Here is a 22,471-nt window from a genome sequence, read left to right as displayed (position 1 = left end):
GTGGCGATTCCGATCGCAAGACTCTTGTGTGGTCCGCGCGCAAGCTCGCGATTTGGCAGCGGGAGATCGTGCTTGACTCTGCAGGCTGCATGCCCGGTCGCGGGCAGGGCGGCCCTTGAACTTTGCCTACCTCGACGTCCCGAATTTCATACATGCAGTACCTACACCGCAACGCGCGCTCACGGATGCGTCTGCGGTGGCGGGATCCTCCACTATAATCCGCATCGCAGGCAGCTTCAAGTCGTTGCCATCCGAGCCCGCAAATCGCGCACCGTGAAGACCTGCGGGCGCATGGGGAAGGAGATGACTGGGGACGCCGGCGGCGTGGGACCGTTGCCGCGCGCTGGACTTTTGCTGTGGGCCGTCGAGTCGATGCATCCACGAAGACACAGGTGGGCGTGACGTCCTGCTTCAAATGCGCGACACCGGTGCGGTCCGTGGAGAGTCGATCAAGTCGACCGCAGCGAGTCTCTACCTCATCATCGAGTAAGTTCCTCGTACATAATGCAGACAGAAGCTAAAAAGAGACGCACTGCCTGGCCCGAACCACGGGCGAGTCCACTGGTCTCCTAACCGAGCGCATTTCTCGCGAGCCTGGTGCGCAATCTATAACCACGGCCATCGTATCAGCTGTGTATTGTATCAATGCAGTGATCCCTAACAACCCACCGCGCCGCTCCCACTCGTCTGATTGATAGTCCGAGCCATCTTTCGCGCTTGCCCGCTTATTCATCGTGGTACGCCGCACGACCGCGCCGCACGCCTGCAATGGCACCCTTGAGTTATACCGGTACACGTTAGCATAGACATGATCCTCTTCTAGAAGTGGTACGCACCTCGGCTCCAAATTACTGGAACGGCAATGACATAGAAGATTCCGATGTCGGAGGATGTCATCGATGTCCGGCTCGCATTGGGAACGACCCGAAGTGTCGGTCAATCTAGTGTACTGCAAAGCAGTAGCCGAGGAGGAGTTTCTAGCCATTGATGAGCTTCAAGTATGTCTATACAAAAGGGAAACGCAGGCGGGCAGAGCGAATAACAGCGAGATGGGTACACGGTGTACAGCGCTAGAGAGCCACAGGTCGACAGCAGATCTCAGAACAGCAGGCACAGAACAGGGAGGTATTGTTGGGAAGAGAGCAGGATAAAACACGGTGAGTGCGGCAAACCAGAACGAGGAGAGTGCAGGAGAGAAATATACAGTCATGGTCCTCTATTGTAATAAAGAGCACAGGTCAGCAGAAACTATCCACCGTACACATCAAACGCGTGCGAGACGTGAGGCAGAAGACGTCGAGAGGCAGGGAAGTAAGCGCACAGGCGAGTATCGGGCGGAGACATGACAGACGACGGCGCGAGGGTACCAGACACTATGATCGATGCCACTGCAATGAGGTCGATCCTGAAGATCCGTCACGGTAGCGTGCGCCGTCGCGCCACCACCGCACCATTCCCGGAAGACCGGAGAAGCTGAATGATACGGTAAATGAGCTGGACGGCGCGGCGGCGATTGCGCTGAATGGCGTGGAAGATGAGCCGGATGGTACGGAGAACGAGCTGGACGACATGTAGGCGAGGATGCGAGTGTCGAGGCGGAGGTAGGGTGCCCTTGAAACGAGGGGCATCGGATCTAGAAGCCGCATCGGCATCGGTGTCCGGCCTGGGGGGGAGGTGTGAAGAAAGAGAAAGGGCGTGAGAGAGAGAGGGAGCAAGGGACAGCGGAGCGAGGACTGCGATATGGAAGCTCATGAAACGCATGTTCAGCGCCGAGCTCTGGGTGGTCATATTGCGAGCTATGAGGTCCATGTTGATGGGGACTAATCGAGGCCGTGCCGCCACATTGTAGACTTCGCGGAGCAAAGAAGGGTTGCTGTGCAAAGCGAGCACGATGTAGGTCGACGGTGAGTGTTCTTCCCGGCAAGCGAGTAACGCGGCAAGCGGCGTTGATCCATAGCAGAGAACAGGCAGGCGGCATCTCAAACCGTGATGGTCGACCGGTCCAATAGACGGTACAAGCTTGATGACGCCCATCAATTACTAGGCCTGGATACAGAATGGCGAAGGGACTCACCGGCTGCCCTGGATAAGATACTGAGCATAGATGCCTGATAGACTCCACGAAACGCCGCATATCCACCGCGACCAGACGAAACTCTCGCGTGAATGCCTCTGGGGAGGGGGCGAAGGGCCAGATTGACGGGTTGCGCGGGTCTCGGGATCCGGCCCAAGCCAGAAGCGTGTGGTCGCAGACTCGTTCCAAGATCTTCACTTGCAGTCTGCCGAATGCTTTGTGCGCGCCTTCGCCATAGCAGGCAGTCATATGAATGTCAAAAAGGCCCATCAAGCAATACGCCTTGTCTTCCAGACGGCTGGCGTCGCGGTGTGATGCCCAAGAGAGACGAACGGCGACGGAGACTTCGGAAAGGGGGCGGTGGAAGGTGAGGACATCCTGGTCGATGCCGGTGATCTCCTCCAGGAGGTCTGCGAGCTCCTGCTTGTCTCCGAGCACGGTCCAGTCGGCGGAGAGAAAGAGGACGCGGCGAGGAGCGATGAGTTCCTGCAGCGTCCATGCGCGCCGGAAGTAGATGCTGCGCCGGAACGCGGAGCCGGGAGCGCGGATGATGTCATCGGGAGGGACGTCGGGGAGGTGGGCAAAACAAATCGAGGCCTGCGCATACCACTCGTACATTGACGAGATCGCCTCTGAGAGTTCCGCGCTGTTTGTCTGGTCGATGCAGGGGGCGTCAACCCAAAACCAGCGGAGGCCGTTTGCTCGCGCAAGCCTGTGGCACTCCCGGACCTTGGTGCTCAAGCGCGGGTCGCTCACTTTGGCACCCTCGTGTGCTAACCGATGAACCTCCGCGTATGGTTGTTCGCCGGAATGTCGCCAAACATGCGAGAGAATGGCGTAACCGACATCGACTTCGCTCGGGAGGTTGAAGTGCCCGACACGCAGGTGGGGATCCGTAGATATTAGCCGCATGCGGGCTAGTAAGTACGCCAGGACATATAATATCGTGAGCCTGAGTTTGATGGCGGCTCTTTTGGGGGCAAGAAAGAGAGCACTCACATTGACTAGTGAGAGGCTAGTGAGGCGGAAATGGGTGACGAGTGCTTGGGAGCTCATGGTGGAGGATGCTTTTGTACAGAGAGTAAGCGCGGCAAGGTTGAGACAACGGAACGGACAGAGCCCGCGCAAGGACTCCGTACTGTCGAGAAGCGCACGTCTCGCGCTTATCTCGCTGCTCCGTACTGTCGAGAAGCGCACGTCTCGCGCTTATCTCGCTGGAGAGGTCTCGCTGTTGCTCGCTGTTGTGTTCTCTGTCCAGACACGGACACGGATTTTGTCCCGAATCAGCGTACAGTACGCGTCAATTCGCGCGGGCTTCACGCGCGGCTGCATTTTGTGTCCAAAGAGAGGGCAATAGCGCGGATTGACGCGTACTGTACGCTGATTCGGGACAAAATCCGTGTCCGTGTCTGGACAGAGAACACAACAGCGAGCAACAGCGCCGAGACCTCTCCAGCGAGATAAGCGCGAGACGTGCGCTTCTCGACAGTACGGAGCAGCGAGATAAGCGCGAGACGTGCGCTTCTCGACAGTACGGAGTCCTTGCGCGGGCTCTGTCCGTTCCGTTGCCTCAACCTTGCCGCGTTAAGCCTTACTCTCTGTACAAAAGCATCCTCCACGTGTTGTCTTACTCGTCGAGGACTAGATCATCATCAGAGAGAAGGTAGACCTCGCGGGCGTTTTGGAGGAGGTCATGGGCATTAACGAGGGCGTCCTCAGCACCTTCCGCTGCCGTCTCTCCGACGTCTCCGTCGGCGTTCTTCTCTCTTGGGCATCTCGCCGTCATACAAAATACGAGCCTACCTTCGCCCATACCCAGACTCTGACACTCCCGACCGTAGGTAGACTCATAACTCTTCGAAAAAATATCGCATCTGAACTACGGCATTTCACTCGTCGCTCGATGCGCTGGCTCAGCCGGTCCTGCGAACACTTCATTTCCTCAGACCGCACGGTGCAGGCCCAACCACCCCATACCCACCCTGCTGTACACTTGGACATGGAAAGCGATACCGCTCCTCTGTCCGCTCATCCAAACCCCCGCGCACTCTTTGACCTTGACTCATGCTTTAGCCTCACTGTATTGCCTGCCACTGTATCAGAAAATGCACCATCTCAACTACCTACCGACACACCTTGTGGCGGAATATATCTACCACAGCCCATGCACGGGAAAAACTCAGAGCCTCCGCACATGACATGTACTCTTTCACCGCATTGCACGTACTTGCTCTCGCCGCCCTGCCACTGCTAGGGCGCGCGATCCAGGTGTCCGCGGCGCACTGTGTGCGCGCCGCCGGGCCCGGACCCGGCCGGTGACAGCGAGCGCATGATGTGGCCTGGTGCGGCTCGCAGTCAGCTACTGGTAGCGAGACGACTCCGCGTACTCGCTCAAGTTCTGGCTCGACGCTGCCCCTCTAGTCGACGCAAGCCACCTCCGAGCGTCGACCCAATGCCACTGGAGGGGGCCCTAGACTCGCGCAAGACGGTTACACTTCGGGTCGCTCACTTATGCATCCTCGTGAACTGACCGAAGGATCTCCTCGGATTGCCGGCATCCTGTCAGGCGTGCGAGAGAGCAGTGTAACGACTGGCAATTTTTTCGGGGTATTCGAGTGGCTCGAGCTTGACGTTATTGGGCAGTGCGGTAAATTTGGATCTCGAGTCACGACAATACAGCCTGCCGCAGCCAGGAAGCACTTCTCAACCTGTGCGGGCACAGGTCCCACCAGTGGATGCAAGACGCTCGTCATCCGCGCCCGGAAACCTTGGCAGTCTTCAAAACTATAGCGCGGCCTGTGCTCCTCTCAGGTGCTGCTCAGCTCTTCAAGGATAGAACGGCGTACAATACCTTCGCATAAACACGGGAGAGGCTTTTAAACGCAACCATCGATGATGAAGCCCACCGAGCACCGCCTGCATCCGCACGACACCGTGAAGAGAAGCCAGAACACTAATACCGGTCTGCTTCTCGCCGCCACCAGTATCGCCCCAAGGCCACATTATCGGCGGCTCCCGCACCGCATCCGATGCCGCATGCCAGGAACAAGACCCAAGACTTCAGTCCGGCAACCCAATATCAGGCAAAGAAGGTGCCTACCTCAGGCTGAGCATCCTGGCCTGAACGAGATCCTAGACATGGCGTAGTAGAGTACTGTCAAACACACATCAGTGCACGTTGATGGCTGCGCACTGGACGGCGAAGAAGGGGCGGGCGGTGTTTGACCTCCGATGTCCATCGGACTTGCCAATGACTATGGCAGCAAAGAGCGTGGGCTCTGAGTCGATAACGAGGGCTGACGAAGGGTAGGCCAGTGGATAGATAACGGTAACAAGGGCGAGACGAGAGAACCACCTGCCTAGAACAAATGGTCAGCATCGATGTTGGGCGAGGCAAGTTGGAAGAGCTGCTCGGGGATGTGGTCACGTACCCAGGCCAGCGGGAATTCCCTGGTAGATACGGTTCCAAAATTGTACACCAGGTGCGGCGGTGAATATATACGGGATCACAGCAAAAGAGAGACCCGCGATCCGACCACCCAACGGCCTCTACCCTACCGGCCGACGTGGACCCATAGATCAACGGACCGACGAATCTGGACGCCCACTCGTCCATGCACCAGATCTCGAGTCGGCCGCAGCACTCCGTCACTGTCCGCCCGCTTGCGGCGTCTGCCATGGCTCGTCCGCGACCCGCCCTTGAAGATACTCAGCGCGCAGACAGCATGCCGGCTCATTCAGTTTGGGCGGTGGCGGGATGTGCTCAGCGCGTCAGGAAGTAGCGTGAAGATTTGCGGGAACTATGGAAGGAGACGTACTGAGCAAGCAGGTGGCAGGCCACAGTCGCTCCGCGTTGACGGAAGGCTCGCGTTGGCGACGTTCGGGCCGTCGTCGACGAAGATGCTGGTGAGCGTGTGAGGCACATCAAGGTATCGCCGGTAACACCTGTTCGAATTAGCGCCGTGTACCGCAAAGCAAAGGGCGTTGCCAGCTACCACTGAGCTTCAAGCCCCTAGATAGGCCTGCACAGCTATAGATGGAACAAAGGCCCAGAGTAGGCAGAAAGCGACGAGGATCCATTTGGATATAGAGTCTAAGTCAACGGTAGATCCAGAAGGGCATGTACAGCGTCATTTGAACCAGAGCGATACAGACAAACAGGTGCGGAACACTGAATGAAGAGTGAGCAAGCAGCGCGTGTTTTGACTCCAGCCAGCACAATGTGGGGACTTGTCGGGAATATAGAGCTCTAGTGCAGCAAAGAAATAAAGTACATACCACTATAATGCTCTCAAACAAAACACATAGGCTATGCGAGCTGATGTTCGTGGCTCGCGAGTCGCGGCAGGTCGCAACCAAGCGACTGCCAGCAGCAACAGGCGGCTGGTAGAGTGTGACCGTGACTGTCGCGGTCCGTTACCATGTGTGACTTTACGGCAGGCGGGAGGACGGCGTGACAGGTGGAGGAGTGTTGGCAGCGGGCGTCTGGCCTGCGCTCGTCCTCCTCCTCGTCCTCTTCCTCCCTCGCCGCCGTCCGACTCACTGTCGCGCACCAGCAGCTCTGCGAATATTGCTTGTTGTAGAATTTAGTGCGCTCTAGATCACGATGGGTGGCGCAGGTCAGTCTTCTCCGTTTCCCACCTCTCGTGCAGGATATCGAGCTGACGTCGGCCTCGAATTATTGCTTCCGTGGAACACATCCTGCCTTTCTCACTCTCGCCCGCTCACACACGAAAAAATAACGTACCGCTTGCCGTCGTGGGACACCCCAAATTCACGGTTGGGTCCTGACTCGTGTGCGCGTGCCGACGCTCGTCTGGACACCCAGGATGGCTCTTCCTCTTCTCGGTCCTCATGGCCGCTGGACTCTTGTTTACCATGGTCTTCTTCGTGCGTTTCTCTCGTCTGTGGCTCGTTGCTCGTGCACCGCTCATCTCTGTGGATCCAACACACAGATCATCATGTTCTCCGACCTCGAGTGCGATTACATCAACCCGATAGACCTCTGTAATAAGCTCAACCAGGTGCGCCCTATCCTCGTTCTCGAGTTCGGACACAGCTAATAGCGCGTCTGCCGCCAGTTCGTCCTTCCCGAGAACATCGCGCACGCGTTCCTCTCCCTGCTCTTCCTTCTGTCCGGCCAATGGATAGCGTTCCTCCTCAACGCACCCCTGCTCGCGTACAATATAAACAAGTGCGTCCTCGCCTCTACCCATCTCTCGACCTCCCCTCTGCCGTTGTCGTACTCGCGTGTATTGAGCGAGCGAAGGGGCAAACGAGAGATAGTGACTGACCGACTGCGCCACGTGCAGGATACGGGGCGGCAACCACATGTACGACGCGACCGAGATCTTCCGCACGCTCCCGAACCACAAGAAGGAGAGCTTCTTCAAGCTCGGGTTCTACCTCCTCAGCTTCTTCTACTACCTCTACCGGTGCGTCCCCCCTCCTTCCCTCTCCCCCTCCTACTATCTAGCGCCCATGACTGACGCGTCTGACCCGCTGCGCAGGATGATCCTCGCGCTCATCCAGGAGAGCGAGTGAGCGCCGGCACGCGTCACGCCACGTCTCTGCCACGATTCACGCTTATCACGACCTGTCGACGACTGCGCGGGGTGGGGGAAGGTGCTGCTGGTGCCGGCTGGTGCGGCGGAGGCGAGAGTAGGAGGGCACGGGGTGTACGAAAATGGCGGAGAAGAGAGCGCGGGACGGGACGCTTGCACGCCCACTGATCTAATCTACGCGTACGTAGCTGCCAACGATGCTTGTTTTCTTCTTTTCTCTATCTCTCTTTGCGCTGACGGCGCGTGCGCTGTGTGTACTGCACTGGTATTTCGCTGATGAGGGGAGGGGTCTACACACAGCACCACAGCGTGTAACGTAACATCTTCGCGAGCAAAGGTTTATGTGGCAATAGGACGCATGTACACAGCAATGGATCTACGGCACCGCCTAGTCGCTCCTTTGAGTTCAGTCACCCTGTATGTGGTTTCCGGGGAAAGAGTCGTGTATATCTTCACTGCCCCAACAGTTAGTCGTGCATGGCCCTTTCCTTGTACCAGCCAAGGTGAGTACGACCTCTTGCTCAAAGCTATCCGGCTGAGCGATATTGACCATTCCACCACCAAAGACGCTAGCCGCAACAATGCGTCTCCTCAACACCGGCACGCTTCGGATCATGCACTTCCCCAACCCCGATACCCACCCGCCATACGCCATCCTCTCCCACGTCTGGCAGGGCGACGAGGCGTCCTACCAGGACATCCATGCCCTTCGCGCCCATCCCAACCCGCTATCCGTCGCCCCAGAGAAGGTCCGCCGCTTCTGTGCGTTCGCGAGGGCGGAAGGGTATGAATGGGCCTGGCTTGATGCCTGCTGCATCGACAAGACCAGCAGCAGCGAGCTCTCGGAGGCGTTGAACTCTATGTTCCGCTGGTACCAGGATGCTGTCGTGTGCTACGCTTACCTCCACGACGTCCCCGTCCCCACAGACAATACGCGCATGGCGCTCGACGACCTGGAGGAGAACTTCGTCGGGAGCCTCTGGTTCACCCGCGGCTGGACCCTCCAAGAGCTTCTTGCGCCCCGCCTCCTCCTCTTCGTCTCATCCGAGTGGACCGTCATAGGAACAAAACACTCCTGGGCATCCGCCATCCACCGTGCTACTGGCATCCACCTGGAAGTACTCACGCTCTTCCGGTCGCTGCACAAGATCAGCCTCGCGTGCCGAATGGCTTGGGCAGCGCGGAGGTGCACCACGCGCCCGGAAGACCGCGCATACTCGCTCATGGGGATCTTTGGCGTCAATATGGTAGCCCTCTACGGCGAAGGCCTGGAGAAGGCGTTTAACAGGCTGCAAGAGGAGATTTTGAAGTGCTGTTCCCCTGACCAGTCTCTTCGCATGGGGCGTGTTCGACCTGTACGATGTGCTGTCCGTGCAGACCTTCCAGCCCTGCCCGAGCGACACGTTCGCGCAAGAGTCCACTCACGACTCCGCCTGCTCCGGGCGGCTGCTCGCACCCTCCCCGGACTGCTTCGCCGACGCAGGAGCAATCGTCCCCGTCTCTCAGGCCCGAGTTCTTGGGCTTGCAACTCCCGGCGCACTCGGTGGAGACGCACATCACTGGCTTCGGTGTCCGCGCCACTCTCCCTCTTATCCCTGCGCGCACCCACACAGATATCGCTTTCTTTGCCGTCCTCGCCTGCCAGCACTTGAGACTTCCGGACAGCCTCCTCTGTCTCTACCTCGGCAGGTCCATCAACGCGGGCACGTCCCCCCTTCATCGCATCGGTGCATTTACCCCCACCTTCCCGCACAACATGTGTCCTTCTGGTAACGCACAGGAGGCCTCAGAACGACAGCTTCGCCGCAGCCGTGGCGGCTTCCTCTGCCACTTGCTCCCGCCGGTGATTCGGGAAAGCGTCACCATGCGCACGATCTACCTCGTACACAACTCCCGCCAGCCCAGCCATAGACCGCATCCTCACGGCCGCGCCTATGAGCGTGCGGTGCGCATGTACGTAGCAGCAACACAGCTCGCTACCGTACGCCGTCCGAGTTCGTTTCCGCCGCCGCTTTCACACTCGCAGGAGGTCGAACAGATAGATTCGGACATATGGATCCCGCCCTGTGTGCCCCCAATTGACGTCTTCGACACACTACCTTCCCTGACAAACACATCCATCGCATACGACATCCTCCTGTTCTCCAATCAAACCCACCTATTGCCTGTCGCCCACTCGATCCGGGCTGCTGCAGATTTGGGCTTGTTATCCGACGCAGTTTTCTTTCGATGGGCATACTCCATGATGCCTGGATTCGTCAAGATAGCTCGAGCCCTCTACAACCGTGATGTGTCCCTCACTAGCGCCGACCTTACGCTCACGGTGGATGCAAACGCGTCAGCCATACTTACACTTGTGATGGGCGACGAACGGACACGCGAGCTCTGCTTTGAATTAGCGCTGCCAGCACTCGCTGCCATAGCCCGGGGACTGCAACGTCAGGCCGAGGAGGAAAAAGAGAATGTGTGTAAGTAGGTCTACATCTTGCAACTAGATAGACATCGTAGTCCACCGGTAGTATGCTGTAGAACATACAATGCGAGTTTGAAGCGAGCTATACAAATACCCACCTCAAACGCCGTAGTTGTCCTGGGTCATTCGCGCATGGTTATGCATGGCAGCACCCTGCCAGCGTGCAGGCAGCTGGCACTCGGAGGCAGAGCTGCAGTGGGGTGCATACACGTCGTTGGTTATGTTGTAGGGAGTCCTTAGGAGAGCCTCGCAGGAGTATGGCCCGTTCGTGCGCTGCGATGCACAAGGGCCGCCAATGGAGAGACATCTTCTTCGCGGGGAGTACATCAACTGCCACCAAAAGCCAAGTAATAAGAACATCATACCAGGACTTATAGTAAGAGGACCAGACAGCTGAACATTAGGCTACATCGTAAAAGTCAAGAACCCGGCACCAGTCACGGTCCCATACCAACACATACTCCCACCTCGCGCCCACCACAAAGCTCAATCAAACGTATACGCCGGCGGCACATCCGCGCGTGCGACCTCCGAGCGCGTCGCCGCCGACCGTATCGGCACCGCGCCAGGCGGCAGCACCGGCGCCACGTCCGACGGCGTCACCCCCGGCTCAAACCGCACCCCCGAGTCCTCCTGCACGCCCCCACCCGCCCCCAAACTAACACCCTCACCCAGCTCAGACCCCGCGAGCAGCGCCTCCGCCTCCGAGCGCTGGCCCTTCGTGTGCCCCGCGCCCCCGCGCCCGACGAAGTTCGGCAGGTCATGCACGCTCGACATGGGGGACGGCGACGCGTGCGCGCGCGAGTTCGAGTTTGTATTTGAGTGGGTGCCTCCGAACGCGCTCGCCGGCCCAGGCCCACCGTAAGACGACGCCGCACCGCTGCTACTCGTGGCGTACGCGGACGCCCCAGGGGACGCGGTGTTGTATTGGCGGTTCTGAGGCCCTGGGGACGCGCGCGCTCCCTTGCCAGAGCCGGGGTAGTAGCCCTTCGCGGTCTCCCCGGCGGATGTGGACGCGCCGAGCGAGTACGCGCTGGCGCCGGCGACCTCGCGCATTCCCGGGGAGTACGGTGCGGAGGTGGACGCCAGCTGCCCCTCGCTGAAGCGGCTTTGCGAGCGCGCGTGTGCGGGGACGACGTATGGGGTGATGCGTGAAGCCGAAGCTGTAGAAACAAGATACCGCGGTGAGTCCTCAGGGATATATTGCGTAAGGGGGAACGACATACGACTTGCGGCTTCCAAGGGCGAAAGAGGCGCTCTGGCTCCAGGTCTTCGTCTCCGCATGCGATAGCATAAGAACGCGATGATGACTGCCGAGATAGCCACTACACCTGCGACCACGCCGCCCACTATAGGCCCGACCGGGGTAGAGGATGATGACGCTAGATTCGCAGGTGCGGGCGCACTCGTCGTCGCTTCTGCGGTAGAGCTAGTAGAACTGATACTTGCAGAGGTAGTTTCGGCGGATGCAGCACTGGGGTCGGTGGTGTTATACTGGACGTAATCGAGGTAAAATGGAGAGTCGGCGCTTGCGCGGGCGACATTGATGGTGAGCGTGTACACGCCGTAAGGCATGATGCTCGAGTTGAAGAACGCGACATTGTCCACGGACGCGTTGACGACATCGGGGATGAAGGCTTGGAGCTTTGTGTCTCCGACACTGTATAGCGAGAGGGGAGGCTCTGCGCCATTCTGTGGTGGGTCGACGCGACCGAAGACGGAGATTTGTGAACCTGTGGGTGGTCCAACCATGTGAGCGCCCTCGATCGGCCATGAATGAGGACAAACCGGTCTCGTCACTAGACGATATTAAAGACGATTCGTGACAAAGCATAGCAAGAGCAAGAAGTCTAACCCGGCGGGCCTTCTGCGCGGATTTGCCCCTCCCCGAGGCGGACAAAGCCTCGAAAACCATTTATACCGTCTGGTTTCGAGATCAGACGCAAACGGCGTGACATACCTGTGAATTGCAATGTCGCCGATAGACCTTGCTCCCGTGCTACATGAACATATCCGTCCCATATGGCGGGGTCGCCCGGAATTGGGATTGGTTCGAACGCAACGTCGGAGTATTCAAACGGAGGCGACTCGCTGAGGTCGTCAACGGTCACTATATCCGATGACATCCTGCGTATGGCTGGGTATATGAGCGACCGGCGCGAGCTAGTAGTGGTTGGCGGAAGGAGGTCAACGAATGAGAGGCATAGTGTAGGAGGCACGGTAAGAGAGGACTGACCTCTGGAGAGCGACGTCGACAAGGCACAGACGTCAATGGGACGGTATGCAGCGGGTATACGTGATGCTGGCCACATGAGGATTTGAAATCTGTGAAACCGTCGGGCGTAGCGAAATTGGAAACACTGCTTTTCGGGCGCGCCCTGGCTGTCGCCTAGCGCGCGACGTAAAAACCCAGGACGTCTCGTGTCACTGTAGTGCTGCTCAGCGTTCCTGATACACCTACCGGCAATAAACAACATCGCGGAGAGACAGTGTCAGGACGCATCTGGGCGCGCTGTGCAACATCGTGGTCGATCGTGGTCCAGGTCCAGGAAGATCCACGTTAGCGCCCAATGGCACTCAGGAACAAGCATGGGCGCCTCTGTCTTCGACTCTCCCAACTGCCTCAAGTTCCAGGCAACTGCGCTGGTCCCATTGACTATCTCTCAAATTGCGCCGAGTGTCTTCAGTGTTAGCATGGGATGAGTAGCTCGAAAAAATCGGCGCCATCCCTCAACTAGTCGCGCATTTGGAACGCCCATGTGGTTGCAATTTCTCACTCCGCGGCTGTTGTCAATCCAACGGTGGTCCCCGTTCCCCTACGTCTTGGCCACAGCCAATGATGCTAGACCTAACCACCACTAGTGCAATTCCTTCATCTAGTCCAATAGTGACTCTCGAAGACGCTCAGCGAGCTCTCACCACAGCTGCAGAGCCCCGCGAATCGCGCCGCGCAGGTACCGTCATCCCCAAAAGGAACGACCCCAGTTGCTCGTTTTACTGACCACTTACATTTCGAATCGAAGACAAGCTCGTACGCTCCGTCAATGATGCAGGACAGGCTTCTAGTAATAGTGATGGTCTGAGCGTCCTCCTGGACGGAGTCGACTCGCTTGTCCACAGCCTACCTCCGCTGGTGCGCGCGCTCGATGCCGTGGCCCAGATCCATCCATTCCTCGCCAGTGAGTGCCTCTCTATGTACACGATTGCTTTCCGAGGACCTCGGGGCTGACTCTCGTATCCCGCAGTTGCTGTGGGTGCGTTTAAGGTTGTTGTCGAACTTGAGGTAAAACGGCGCGACAATGACAAGAAGGTTACCCTTCTTTTCCTCGAGATGAGGAATATGATGGCCGCGCTTCTGCAGTAAGTCTTATACCATCGTTCTGCAGCATCGCCTCTAAGTCCCCCTGCTAGGTTACAGGGAGTCCGCAAGGGCCATGTCGCCCGCGACGGTCTCACTATCAATATTCGCCTCAAGGAGGCGTCGGAAGATGCCGCTAGAGATATTAAGGAGTGCGCGAACGCCTGCGACGCCTACTCGCGCAAGCGCCTGCTCGTCAAGGTCTTCAAGGCACCCAGCTGGGACGGGACGCTCAAGGAGTATATCCAGCGGTTCAACGACCGCAAGGGCGAGTTCAACTTCGCCATCTCCATCCATACTGGAATTGGCATCGACGATGCGAACGACAAGCTGGATGTGCTGCTAACAAAGTCTGTATTCTCCAGCATAAGCCACTGCTCGCACAATGACGAATTATCTCTCCTGCTACAGAATAGAGATCGTTGTTGAGTTCTTCGAAAAGGTGGTTTCACGCGAACAACAAACACTCGCAGACGCCATCCGTCAAGGAGGCGGAACGCAGGCCGTACTCGGCAATCCTCGCATACTGCAAGAACTCCTTCGCAAGGAGCAGCTCCTAGAAGGCGGCCAACAGCCTACCTCTGATCCCCCTGGCGCCCCTCGCATTCCCCCGCCGGCTAGACCGGGACTTTTCGCCCCGTATCCTGGGTCTGCCTTCGTCCCCCCATATACAGGACCCATTTCTATGGGGTACCCCGGGCAAAGTTCTGGCGATACGACGTACCTGCCTACGCCTATCATCCCCTCGTACCAAGGACCACCTGGCATTCCCGCATACCCAGAACCGCCTGTCATCCCCTCGTACGTAGGGCCCGCCATGGATACTGCCCCTAGCGGGTTGTATTCCGCCTACTACTACCCCCGCGCGGCCGAGCATCAGCGATCGCGCGTGCGGTCTGTCCCACCACGGGGGCCCCGCACTACATATGCCACGCCCTACGATGAGGCATCGACCTGGCGACCCGACGACCCCGTCCCTCCGGCGACCGATATTCCGTTCACATACAGTGGGCCTTCCTACACCGCCGCGTACGCAGTCGGTAGCCGGCCGGTCCCTGAGGCCTCTACATCTAACCCATGGGCGGACTCATGCGAAGAGGAGGCCCCGTATCTACCAGTATTGGAGACGAACTGGGAAGTCGATCAGCTGATGGCGGACCTCGCGGACGAGCCTGCGGTCGCCATCCGCAAGAATCTCGAGACGTTTGAGCACAGGTTTCTCATCCAGCAGCAGGAGACTGTAGCGCAGCTGACGGATGTGATCGTCCATGAAGGCGATCGTGTAATCAGAACCGTGTTAGACGGTCCACACGAGAAGATCATAGACCCAGTATGTGTTCATTTTGCGTGCAGACTGGACACATTCAAAGACTGGAGAGCTGACGCACGGATGCATAGATCATGTACGAGATATGGAAGGATATGGTGAGCAATATGGCAGTCTAGCACTCCGACCAGTAGTCGCTAATACTCAACGACAGCGATGGCGCGGGATTGTCAAAGCGCGTCACGTCGTGCTCGCCATCCACGATTACTACACGCAGCGGCTCGATGATCAGCAGCGTGCCCTCGACCGCCGCTCGCAGCAGCAGCTTGTTATCAGCGAGAACGAGCTATGGGCGCTCGAGTACATCGACCTCATGCACCTACATCACATCAGCGAGGCTCTAGACAGCGACTCCTCCGGCTTCGTCACCATTCAAGAAGTCAATCGATTCACGGTTTCTCGGCCCCGCGGATGGAGGTATGGCCTGCTTCACCGGTGCAGATCCAAGACTTTACTCAGCTTGCCAACAGCCTTCTGCGATGGTTCGCGTACTGGGCAGTCGGCTGGCAGGCCTCGATGACGGAGTATCGGCGCAAGATCTGGGCGCTCCTCACACTCATGCACCAAGCCCAGCCTCTCGTGCGCTCCCGTCGCGATGCGGCGGCCTCCTACCTTTCAACAGTCACGTCTCTGGTGCAGACCATGACCGACAATTTCCGCGAGGACACGCAGCTTCACCGCGTTAGCCGCCACTTTCAGGAGTATACCACTCAGGAGGAGGCACGCATCAGCAAAGGCCTGCAAACGGCGAAGTACGATCTGGATGCCTTGGATACCCTGGCACTCATCAGCGGCTCGCGGTGGGGCCTCGAGCGAGTAAGTACCCACTTCCCTCGTCTCGGTTTGTGTAAGCATCCATCCACCGAGCCTGACAGCGTCACGGCAGAGTCTCTTTGTTATCCTATATCTTCTGCTGCGCCGACACTACGACATCATGCGACTCGCGCAGACAGTCATCCTTCACCCCGATGAGCTCTCAGACGCCGCGGAGACTATGACGCTTGTGCAGGACGCATTCAACTATCGGGTGCAGGTCATTACAGGTTCAGATCCAGCGTCCCTCTGTGGAGTTGAGCAGCGATAAATATTGATGTTTTGACATGTTAGGTTTACTCGCCCAACGACGGCTGAATGTTCATCTTGAACTCGGCGATTTCGCATGTGGCATGGTGAGACAGATTTATGTCGTGCACGTCTAATGCACGATGATCTTATCATTGCGTCGGAATGTAGCTGTCGCCGTCATTCACGAAGTACTTTGGTTCGGCCTACATACAACGGATAGCTGCCGAAAGCCACGGCCTCGACGAAACTACACGCACTCCACCGCAGGCCACGATATTGAAGTATCCTCCCCATTTCGAGAACTTCTATCCAGAGAGCGACGATGGCGTTGAGAGCGAAGGCACAGATATCATAGAAGACCTGAGACCTCTGTAAGCCTTGCTTTTTCTCGACCCAAAGGACAAAAGTTCTGATTGTACGAACTGCTTCTCATATGATAGTCTCGGTTACTGGGTCGCTTCTCGAACACACGAAGCAGACAAAACCCTGCACCGTGACGTCTTCACGTTCACCTTCCACATTTCGCCCGCAGACTCCAGCAAAGTCGTCGCCATCTCCCGGCTCCTTCAATCGCGGCTGTGCACCGTGCAAACGACAACGGGCGAAGTTCTGGAAGTGACTGCCGGCGGCCAGCGCACGTACCTCATCGCGACCACCTGCAACAGCGGCGCGGTGGCCCCCAGCTACTTCAAAGCAACGTTAGACGCAGACGGGACGACGCTCGTCGGGGAGCAAGACGTCTCAGCCGCCTTCACAACCCCAGGTCCCAAGCCGTACGTCGTATTCAAGAAAGGAGTGTCCCCCGAAACCATGCTCTTCTACCCCACGCCCTCAGCTCTCGCGAAGAATAAACCTGCCGCTCTCTGGCGGTTCGCACTCGACGCCGTGCTCTACGACGTCCGCCGCCGCCTGTTCTCGTGGGACTTCCTTCGGGAGCGCAGGGGTCGCAAGCAGCGCCTAGCCTCCCTCCTGCACGCCGTATCTTCCAAAGGCACCGCGCTCCCCTCCGACGACGCTGCAGAGTGCACACGGCTCCTTGGGCTCGCGACACCCGCGGATGTGCATTTCTGCGCGCACGCGGCGCTGGAGCCAGACAAGTTCCCGTGGTTGCTGCTCCCGTGCGGGACGTGCGGTAGGGTACTGACGTCAAAGTCGAGCACATATTGTTCGGCTTGTAAACCAGGCGTTTTTCGCCAGACGGATGTACATGCCTCCAGCAGCCCGTGGACATGTCTCAGGCCTGGCAGATGCGTCATCTGCTAACACCACAGAGATGCCGAGATCTTCTTATATTGTGTTATTGTGGGGCCTTTCGCTATGCCTCTAGCTGGTAATTAAGTGATAGGTTAATATCTACATCTACCCAACGCGCCCATACATAGTAGGGTATATACCATACGGCACTTCCAGTCTGATACATGTTCGAAAACTACTCGTAGTACAAAGTTGCCCCGGGCCTGTAAAAGTTCAAGTATCGCCTCGGAATCACAAACTAGTCAGAGGGTGAGCCGCTACGGTGGAGAGAAGACAGTACAGTGGTGAACATATGTTCGATCCGCGCCATACCGTCAGTGAACTTGTTCTCGAGCGCCTCCATCCGCTTCTCGATTGCCATAAGCCGATCCTCGCTACTGCAGAGACGGTCATCAACACTCCACAGATGATCGTCTACACTGTCCTTGTTAATCCAAAGATGATCCTCAATACCCCAGAGTGTTCTCTCCATACGATCCTCCATTCTACGTATCCTCGCCTCGCTAACACCCTGCCCATCTGAGTTTTGCCAGGTGTTATAAGGCATGAAAGCGGGTGATGTTGGAGGCGGGAGTATCCTTGGACGGCTAGGGAAGTCTGGGACTGGCGCCTCGATCCGGAGGAGTATATGGGGTGCTTCGTGCAACCCGAGTGAAAGCCCACCCTCGCGCTCGTCACAGCTGAGACAGACGTACGTCGGATCTATGTGCAAGGAAGCAGTCAGTCCACTGCCACGAGCTGAAAATAAAAACCGATCACCTGAACATTCCACACACACCCAAGTGGGCGTGGTGATTGGTGCATCGCATCCAATGCATCGTGGACTGGGAGAAGGGTCCTCGTTCGACGCGGCGACTTCTTCTGCGCTAGCATCCTGAATAGCGTGCCCGTAAAGACCGGGCACTGGCTCAGACGAAGAGCCGATATGGAACGGAGACAACGTCGCGTCATTCTCCCGAGGACTACCTCTTCGTAGTGGCACAAATCCCGCAGGTAGTGGAAATCCATCGAGGCCTATTCGGAAGGCGGGTCCTGGTTCTGAACGTCCCCAAGTTGGTAGCTCTTCTGACTCGCCCGTCACCTCCGCGATGGTTGAAAGTGCGGGGGACCGGCCTCCTGTTGGCGAAGGCAACCTTCCGCCCCTTCTTCCGAGCGTGTCCGCCGCCCGATAGTACAACACCATCAGCTTTCCCTCATCTAAGCGATTGTCCGCCTTGGACGCATCAAGTGCCCACCCGACCTCTCTCGTCTTCAAGATGCGGTGGACTCCACCGCTGAGATGGCTCCTCAGACATTCCGCGCGAACGCATAGCGCCACACCGCGTACGGCCTCTTCAGGCGGCCCGGGGGTGCAAACTGCACAGCGCAAGCACGGCACGGCCGTTCTCAGCACCCGCTTGCACTCCGCACACCATGGAAGCACCCACGGAAACCTGGCCGGCTCGACGCTCGCGTATGAAAAGTAGTGCAGGTCCGCGGGGGTCGTCTGATTAGCCAGCCGCACGCGCTCCGCCACATCGTCTGCGTGGAGCGAGCCATTCTGCAGCTCGGCGAGGAGGAGCGACGCGAGGAGGTGTTTCCGGTCCCGACGCTCTTTGATGAATCCCCACGAGAGTCGTCGACGGCGGACCTCGTGCAGCACAGCGGAGATGGCAAACCGCCACAGAGCAGAGGCCTTGTTGCCTTCTAGCTCCGAAGGCAGGGGGTAGAACTGCATGATGTCCGGAGAGGATCCCTTCTTGATCACGACGCGGGGAAGATTGAGATCGGATGCCGATGTGCTGAAGGAGAGTGCGGCGTTCTTCTCGTTATCTAGAGTGGTCCCGTTTTCGCTCAGCACTACCTTTAGGTAGCCGACCGGGAGCGCGCTGGTGTTGTAGGCATTGGATATGATATACGTGCGGTGGTGGTCCTCCTGGTCGCGACCCGTGAACGTGCCCGTCAGAGTCGCATGGGCATAAGGCTCCGGCATAGTGAGAGGAGGGGCAGCGATGACTTGTTTCCTATCGGAAGGGGAGATGTGGAAGTTAAAATTGAAGGATCGATGGGACAATGTTCCGTCAACCACCGATGTTGTTACCCCAGCCCAGCGCCCGAGGCTGCACATATCAGCTTCTTCTGATCTACCAGAAACGTTACAGGAAAGTTGCTCACAGTGGCTTCAAGTCTTCATTGACCTCGGTATCCTCACCGTCGGTATCGTCCTCGCCTTGCGGGTAGAACTCCTCGAGATACGGGGTATACTTCAACATCGCCTCCGGCGGGCAGTCTCTCGTCTCGCCTAGATCAACGTCCAACGTTTCGGCCCAGTCATCGGTATCGTGGCTGTATATTTTCCCTCCCTTTTTGTACGAGTCCAACAACTGAGGGTGACAAATAAGCTGGGCGCGAGCACCATATTATGTAGTCGCGGACACGCACCATTCCACATGCAAAGTCCCTCAACTCTAGATCCACCGGCAAGCGTCGCTGGGTGAACAGACCTGGGCACGGTAGGATCAGACGTTGCTTTGCCAGCACTACAAACGGGGAGCGTCAGATTACCTATTAAGTCCTGAGCCCGATAATCGAACGCATCCTTCACGAGCTGTATCGCGCTCGTTGCATCGAAGAGTTCTTTGGGATGGAGAATGACCTTCTTTCCCGCCGCCATGATATCGTGGTGTCGGCGTAGAAGTAGATATAGCACAATGAACAGATTCTGCCCAACGGCTATCAGCGCCCCTTCTCAGCCTCCATCCTCAGTGCGAATGGACTTACTCTCTCCAACCCTGTTGATCCATTGATGAGCGCAAGCGTTTCCAGTGCGTCCAAATCATACTTCGCCATCTCCAGACCCTCACGCAGCCGCTTCTCCTCCTGCTCCACATACCGTCGGAACCGGTCAAACAGGGAGCGGCGGTCCGGATCCTCGCGGAATGATTGTGTCATCTCCTTCACCAGTGGTACGACTTCGTCAAGGTAGTCCTGCACAGCCGGTGCGCGAACGCGCACAGAGACCCGAAAGTGGTTCATGCGCGCTAGGAGTGCATATATCTTGCGCCGGTACTCGGCCATCGCAACTTGCCACCCGACCGCCCAGTATGCCAGCCAATGCAACAAGCTGTCCTTCAGTATGTCGCTGTAGTCCATGCTATCTATGAGCGATAACGGCGTACCTCCATCCCTTGGGCCGCGAGGTCGTAAAGTTGTTCACCTCCTGAACAGTGATGAAACCGGACGCGTCGGTGTCGAACGCCTCAATGATCTGCTGCAGATGCATAAGATCGAGGCACTCTAGCGCCCACCTATCGCCCTCGCTGACGGGGCGTAGTGGTGATGATCCCCGCGCAGCTGCATGCTGCTGGTCGTCGATTTTCTGCGCGTAGTGGTCGTGTAGAGCGAGGACGAGATGCCGTGCCTTGACGATCCCGCGCCATTGCTGATGGGTGCGTCAGCCGCCGTCTAGTGACGACCTTGCCATTCGACTTGAACGTTTAAGCCTTACCATGTCCTTCCATATCTCGGACAGGTCCTAGTTACGGTCAGCGAACGTCGCTTTCGAAAGTGGAAGAGCTCACCGGATCGATGATGCGCTCATGCGGACCCCCACGCAACTCTGCGATCACTCTTTCACTCTCATACTTGACCACCTCTCTCATCTCCCTTACGAGCTCCCTCTGCTGTATCGCAAACTTCCGCGCGAAAAATACCAAGTTCTTCTGTATCGCCACCACCGGCTCGTCCACCAAGTCCTGCATCAGCCTCCTCATCTCGGGGCTCCCCTCCGGCTCCTCACCCGCCTGGAAAACGTCCACTGTCCGCGAATTTCTCCCAGGGTAGTACCGCTGTGGCTCGTACGGCGTGTTTCCCTGCGTATTATCCGGCCGGTTCCGTAACCTCTGGGTCTCCGCTGCGCGCGAATAGTACTGAGCCGACCCCGGCGTTGTCATTTTGGGCGCCGCATACGGCGTTTTCATCCAGGGCACATACGGCGTTGTCGTGCCGGGCATATATGGTACCCCACCGGACTGCATGCGTATGCCTGAGGGAGAAACATTGTCGTCTGAGGGGTGCTTGGCTGCCTCGAGCCGCTGCTCCTTCAGGAGGAGATCCTTCAGGACGTTGGGATTGGCGAGTACGCCTTTTGCGCCGCCTTGAACTCGATCGACAACTTCTGCTAGCACGCGTTGCTCAGGAGGTGCGAAGTCCATAAAAATCCGCACCACTGCATCCATGCTAAGCTCAAAGCTCTTCAGTAGGAGAAGATATACGATTCCTGATGTACGAACTTTGTATTCAGTGTGTCCAACTTGACGTTCGCGCGTTCGACTCCAGTGCTGATATAGGAGGATATGACGATGTTGAAATCGCTCTTGCGGAGGCGGAAGAGAGAGACATAGTCCTTCAGCTTCTCATTCCAGCTCGGCGCCTGAAGAACTTTGACCAGTAGTCGCTTGCGAGAGTACGCGTTGCACGCGTTCGCGCACTCTTCGATATCCTTCGCAGTTTTCTTGACCAAGACGTCGAGGCGCGCGCCAATGCTGAGTGCGGAGTGGCTGACGCCGTGATTGCTGTCTATATCTCGCAGTCTGAGCGCGTCGTGAGCTGTGAGCTGGCACTGGGACAGCAAGCGAAATGTACCAGACGTACTGTAGAAGCGTTGCCATCATGTTATGCATCTCGAAGAACAGTAATTTCACTTTCTTGTCGTTATCATGACGCTTCCCTTCCAGTTCGACGACGACCTTGAATGCGCCGACGACAACTTGAGCAGTTTATCAGTGACGCTTGACAGGGATTAGCACGTAAGGAATACTCGTACCCTCAAGGAACGGATGTACCTTTGCAAGAGTGTTGAGTAGACACACAAGCACGGGTAGGTTTTCTGTGATAGCGTTCACACCATCTAGTAGGATGCCTAACCCGACGCTACTGCTTGCAGCATCCCCTTCTGTGTTCACCGAGTCCAAAATCACCTTCTCCAGCTTGCCTGAAAAACAAATAGCGTGAGAGATCGTCGAGGGGTATCCTCCCCTACCTCGACAAAATCGCCTTCGTCTAGGGGAGCAAGTCGAAGGGGAAAGTCGACGAAGCGGCAGGTGCAGAAATTGTTCACCTATCCTTACCCGCCTTTGGCATAATGGGTAAGGAGGAAACACCTTCGGTATTTCCTGTGCTACTCCCTGCATGTACGCTGTTGCAAAATGCAGACTGACCTGCACGACCGGGCTCACCGGGCTGAGCGGCCCTTTCGATAGCATCTTGGGCTTTCTTGACGGCACTGTCCGACGATGGAGGTACCTCTTCCTCCGAGTCGTGTGCGTTTAGAGACATGCTCGATGTTTCCGGAGTCCGTATGTAATGTTGGCGCGGT

At 57.4% G+C, this 22,471-nt stretch overlaps 6 protein-coding genes across 6 annotated transcripts; 3 read left to right on the top strand and 3 right to left on the bottom strand.

Moving 5' to 3' along the window:
• Positions 1-1,484: 1,484 nt before the first annotated feature.
• Positions 1,485-2,986, bottom strand: TRAVEDRAFT_173755 (HET-domain-containing protein; the record flags this gene model as incomplete). The annotated part of the gene is made up of 2 exons (XM_008045079.1): positions 1,485-2,019; positions 2,075-2,986. Coding segments are annotated over 2 exons (1,446 nt in total), but the record flags the coding sequence as incomplete, so codon positions are not given.
• Positions 2,987-6,584: 3,598 nt separating this feature from the next.
• On the top strand, positions 6,585-8,019 carry TRAVEDRAFT_154426 (cornichon). Its single transcript, XM_008045078.1, has 6 exons — positions 6,585-6,693; positions 6,903-6,964; positions 7,030-7,098; positions 7,156-7,268; positions 7,387-7,509; positions 7,585-8,019. The coding sequence occupies exons 1-6, from the start codon at positions 6,681-6,683 to the stop codon at positions 7,616-7,618; spliced, it is 414 nt and encodes a 137-aa protein (XP_008043269.1). The 5' UTR covers positions 6,585-6,680; the 3' UTR covers positions 7,619-8,019.
• A 200-nt stretch (positions 8,020-8,219) lies between these two features.
• Positions 8,220-8,948, top strand: TRAVEDRAFT_82883 (HET-domain-containing protein; the record flags this gene model as incomplete). The annotated part of the gene is made up of 1 exon (XM_008045077.1): positions 8,220-8,948. A coding segment is annotated over one exon (729 nt), but the record flags the coding sequence as incomplete, so codon positions are not given.
• A 1,478-nt stretch (positions 8,949-10,426) lies between these two features.
• TRAVEDRAFT_66843 (uncharacterized protein) lies at positions 10,427-12,310 on the bottom strand. Its single transcript, XM_008045076.1, has 3 exons — positions 12,072-12,310; positions 11,338-11,844; positions 10,427-11,274 (listed from the first exon to the last, which is right to left on the bottom strand). Exons 1-3 carry the CDS (start codon positions 12,235-12,237, stop codon positions 10,598-10,600), a joined length of 1,350 nt encoding a protein of 449 aa, XP_008043267.1. The 5' UTR covers positions 12,238-12,310; the 3' UTR covers positions 10,427-10,597.
• Positions 12,311-12,950: 640 nt separating this feature from the next.
• TRAVEDRAFT_74551 (uncharacterized protein) lies at positions 12,951-17,124 on the top strand (the record flags this gene model as incomplete). Its single annotated transcript, XM_008045075.1, has 12 exons — positions 12,951-13,065; positions 13,135-13,290; positions 13,357-13,471; positions 13,523-13,819; positions 13,881-14,799; positions 14,868-14,894; positions 14,951-15,213; positions 15,267-15,612; positions 15,683-15,839; positions 15,904-15,965; positions 16,030-16,232; positions 16,302-17,124. The coding sequence occupies 12 exons, from the start codon at positions 12,951-12,953 to the stop codon at positions 17,122-17,124; spliced, it is 3,483 nt and encodes a 1,160-aa protein (XP_008043266.1).
• Positions 17,125-17,384: 260 nt separating this feature from the next.
• TRAVEDRAFT_74550 (uncharacterized protein) lies at positions 17,385-22,431 on the bottom strand (the record flags this gene model as incomplete). The annotated part of the gene is made up of 14 exons (XM_008045074.1): positions 17,385-17,817; positions 17,875-18,471; positions 18,539-19,214; positions 19,270-19,478; positions 19,537-19,598; positions 19,660-19,816; positions 19,876-20,218; positions 20,274-20,536; positions 20,603-20,629; positions 20,676-21,333; positions 21,387-21,686; positions 21,748-21,862; positions 21,920-22,087; positions 22,332-22,431. The coding sequence occupies 13 exons, from the start codon at positions 22,429-22,431 to the stop codon at positions 18,403-18,405; spliced, it is 3,147 nt and encodes a 1,048-aa protein (XP_008043265.1). The 3' UTR covers positions 17,385-17,817; positions 17,875-18,402.
• Positions 22,432-22,471: the final 40 nt, after the last annotated feature.

Source organism: Trametes versicolor, assembly GCF_000271585.1.
Source record: "Trametes versicolor FP-101664 SS1 unplaced genomic scaffold TRAVEscaffold_11, whole genome shotgun sequence".
NCBI lineage: Eukaryota > Fungi > Basidiomycota > Agaricomycetes > Polyporales > Polyporaceae > Trametes > Trametes versicolor.
Note: the sequence above shows the minus strand (reverse complement) of the source record. Positions and strands in the feature narration are given on the sequence as shown.

Coding starts and splice junctions, on each gene's coding strand:
- TRAVEDRAFT_66843 (XM_008045076.1), bottom strand. CDS start 12,237: ATGTCATCGGATATAGTGACCGTTGACGACCTCAGCGAGTCGCCTCCG. Junction 11,845..12,071: donor GGCGACATTGCAATTCACAG/GTATGTCACGCC, acceptor GACCACCCACAG/GTTCACAAATCTCCGTCTTC. Junction 11,275..11,337: donor GCCCTTGGAAGCCGCAAGTC/GTATGTCGTTCC, acceptor TTGTTTCTACAG/CTTCGGCTTCACGCATCACC.
- TRAVEDRAFT_154426 (XM_008045078.1), top strand. Junction 7,269..7,386: donor CTCGCGTACAATATAAACAA/GTGCGTCCTCGC, acceptor CGCCACGTGCAG/GATACGGGGCGGCAACCACA. Junction 7,510..7,584: donor TTCTTCTACTACCTCTACCG/GTGCGTCCCCCC, acceptor CCCGCTGCGCAG/GATGATCCTCGCGCTCATCC.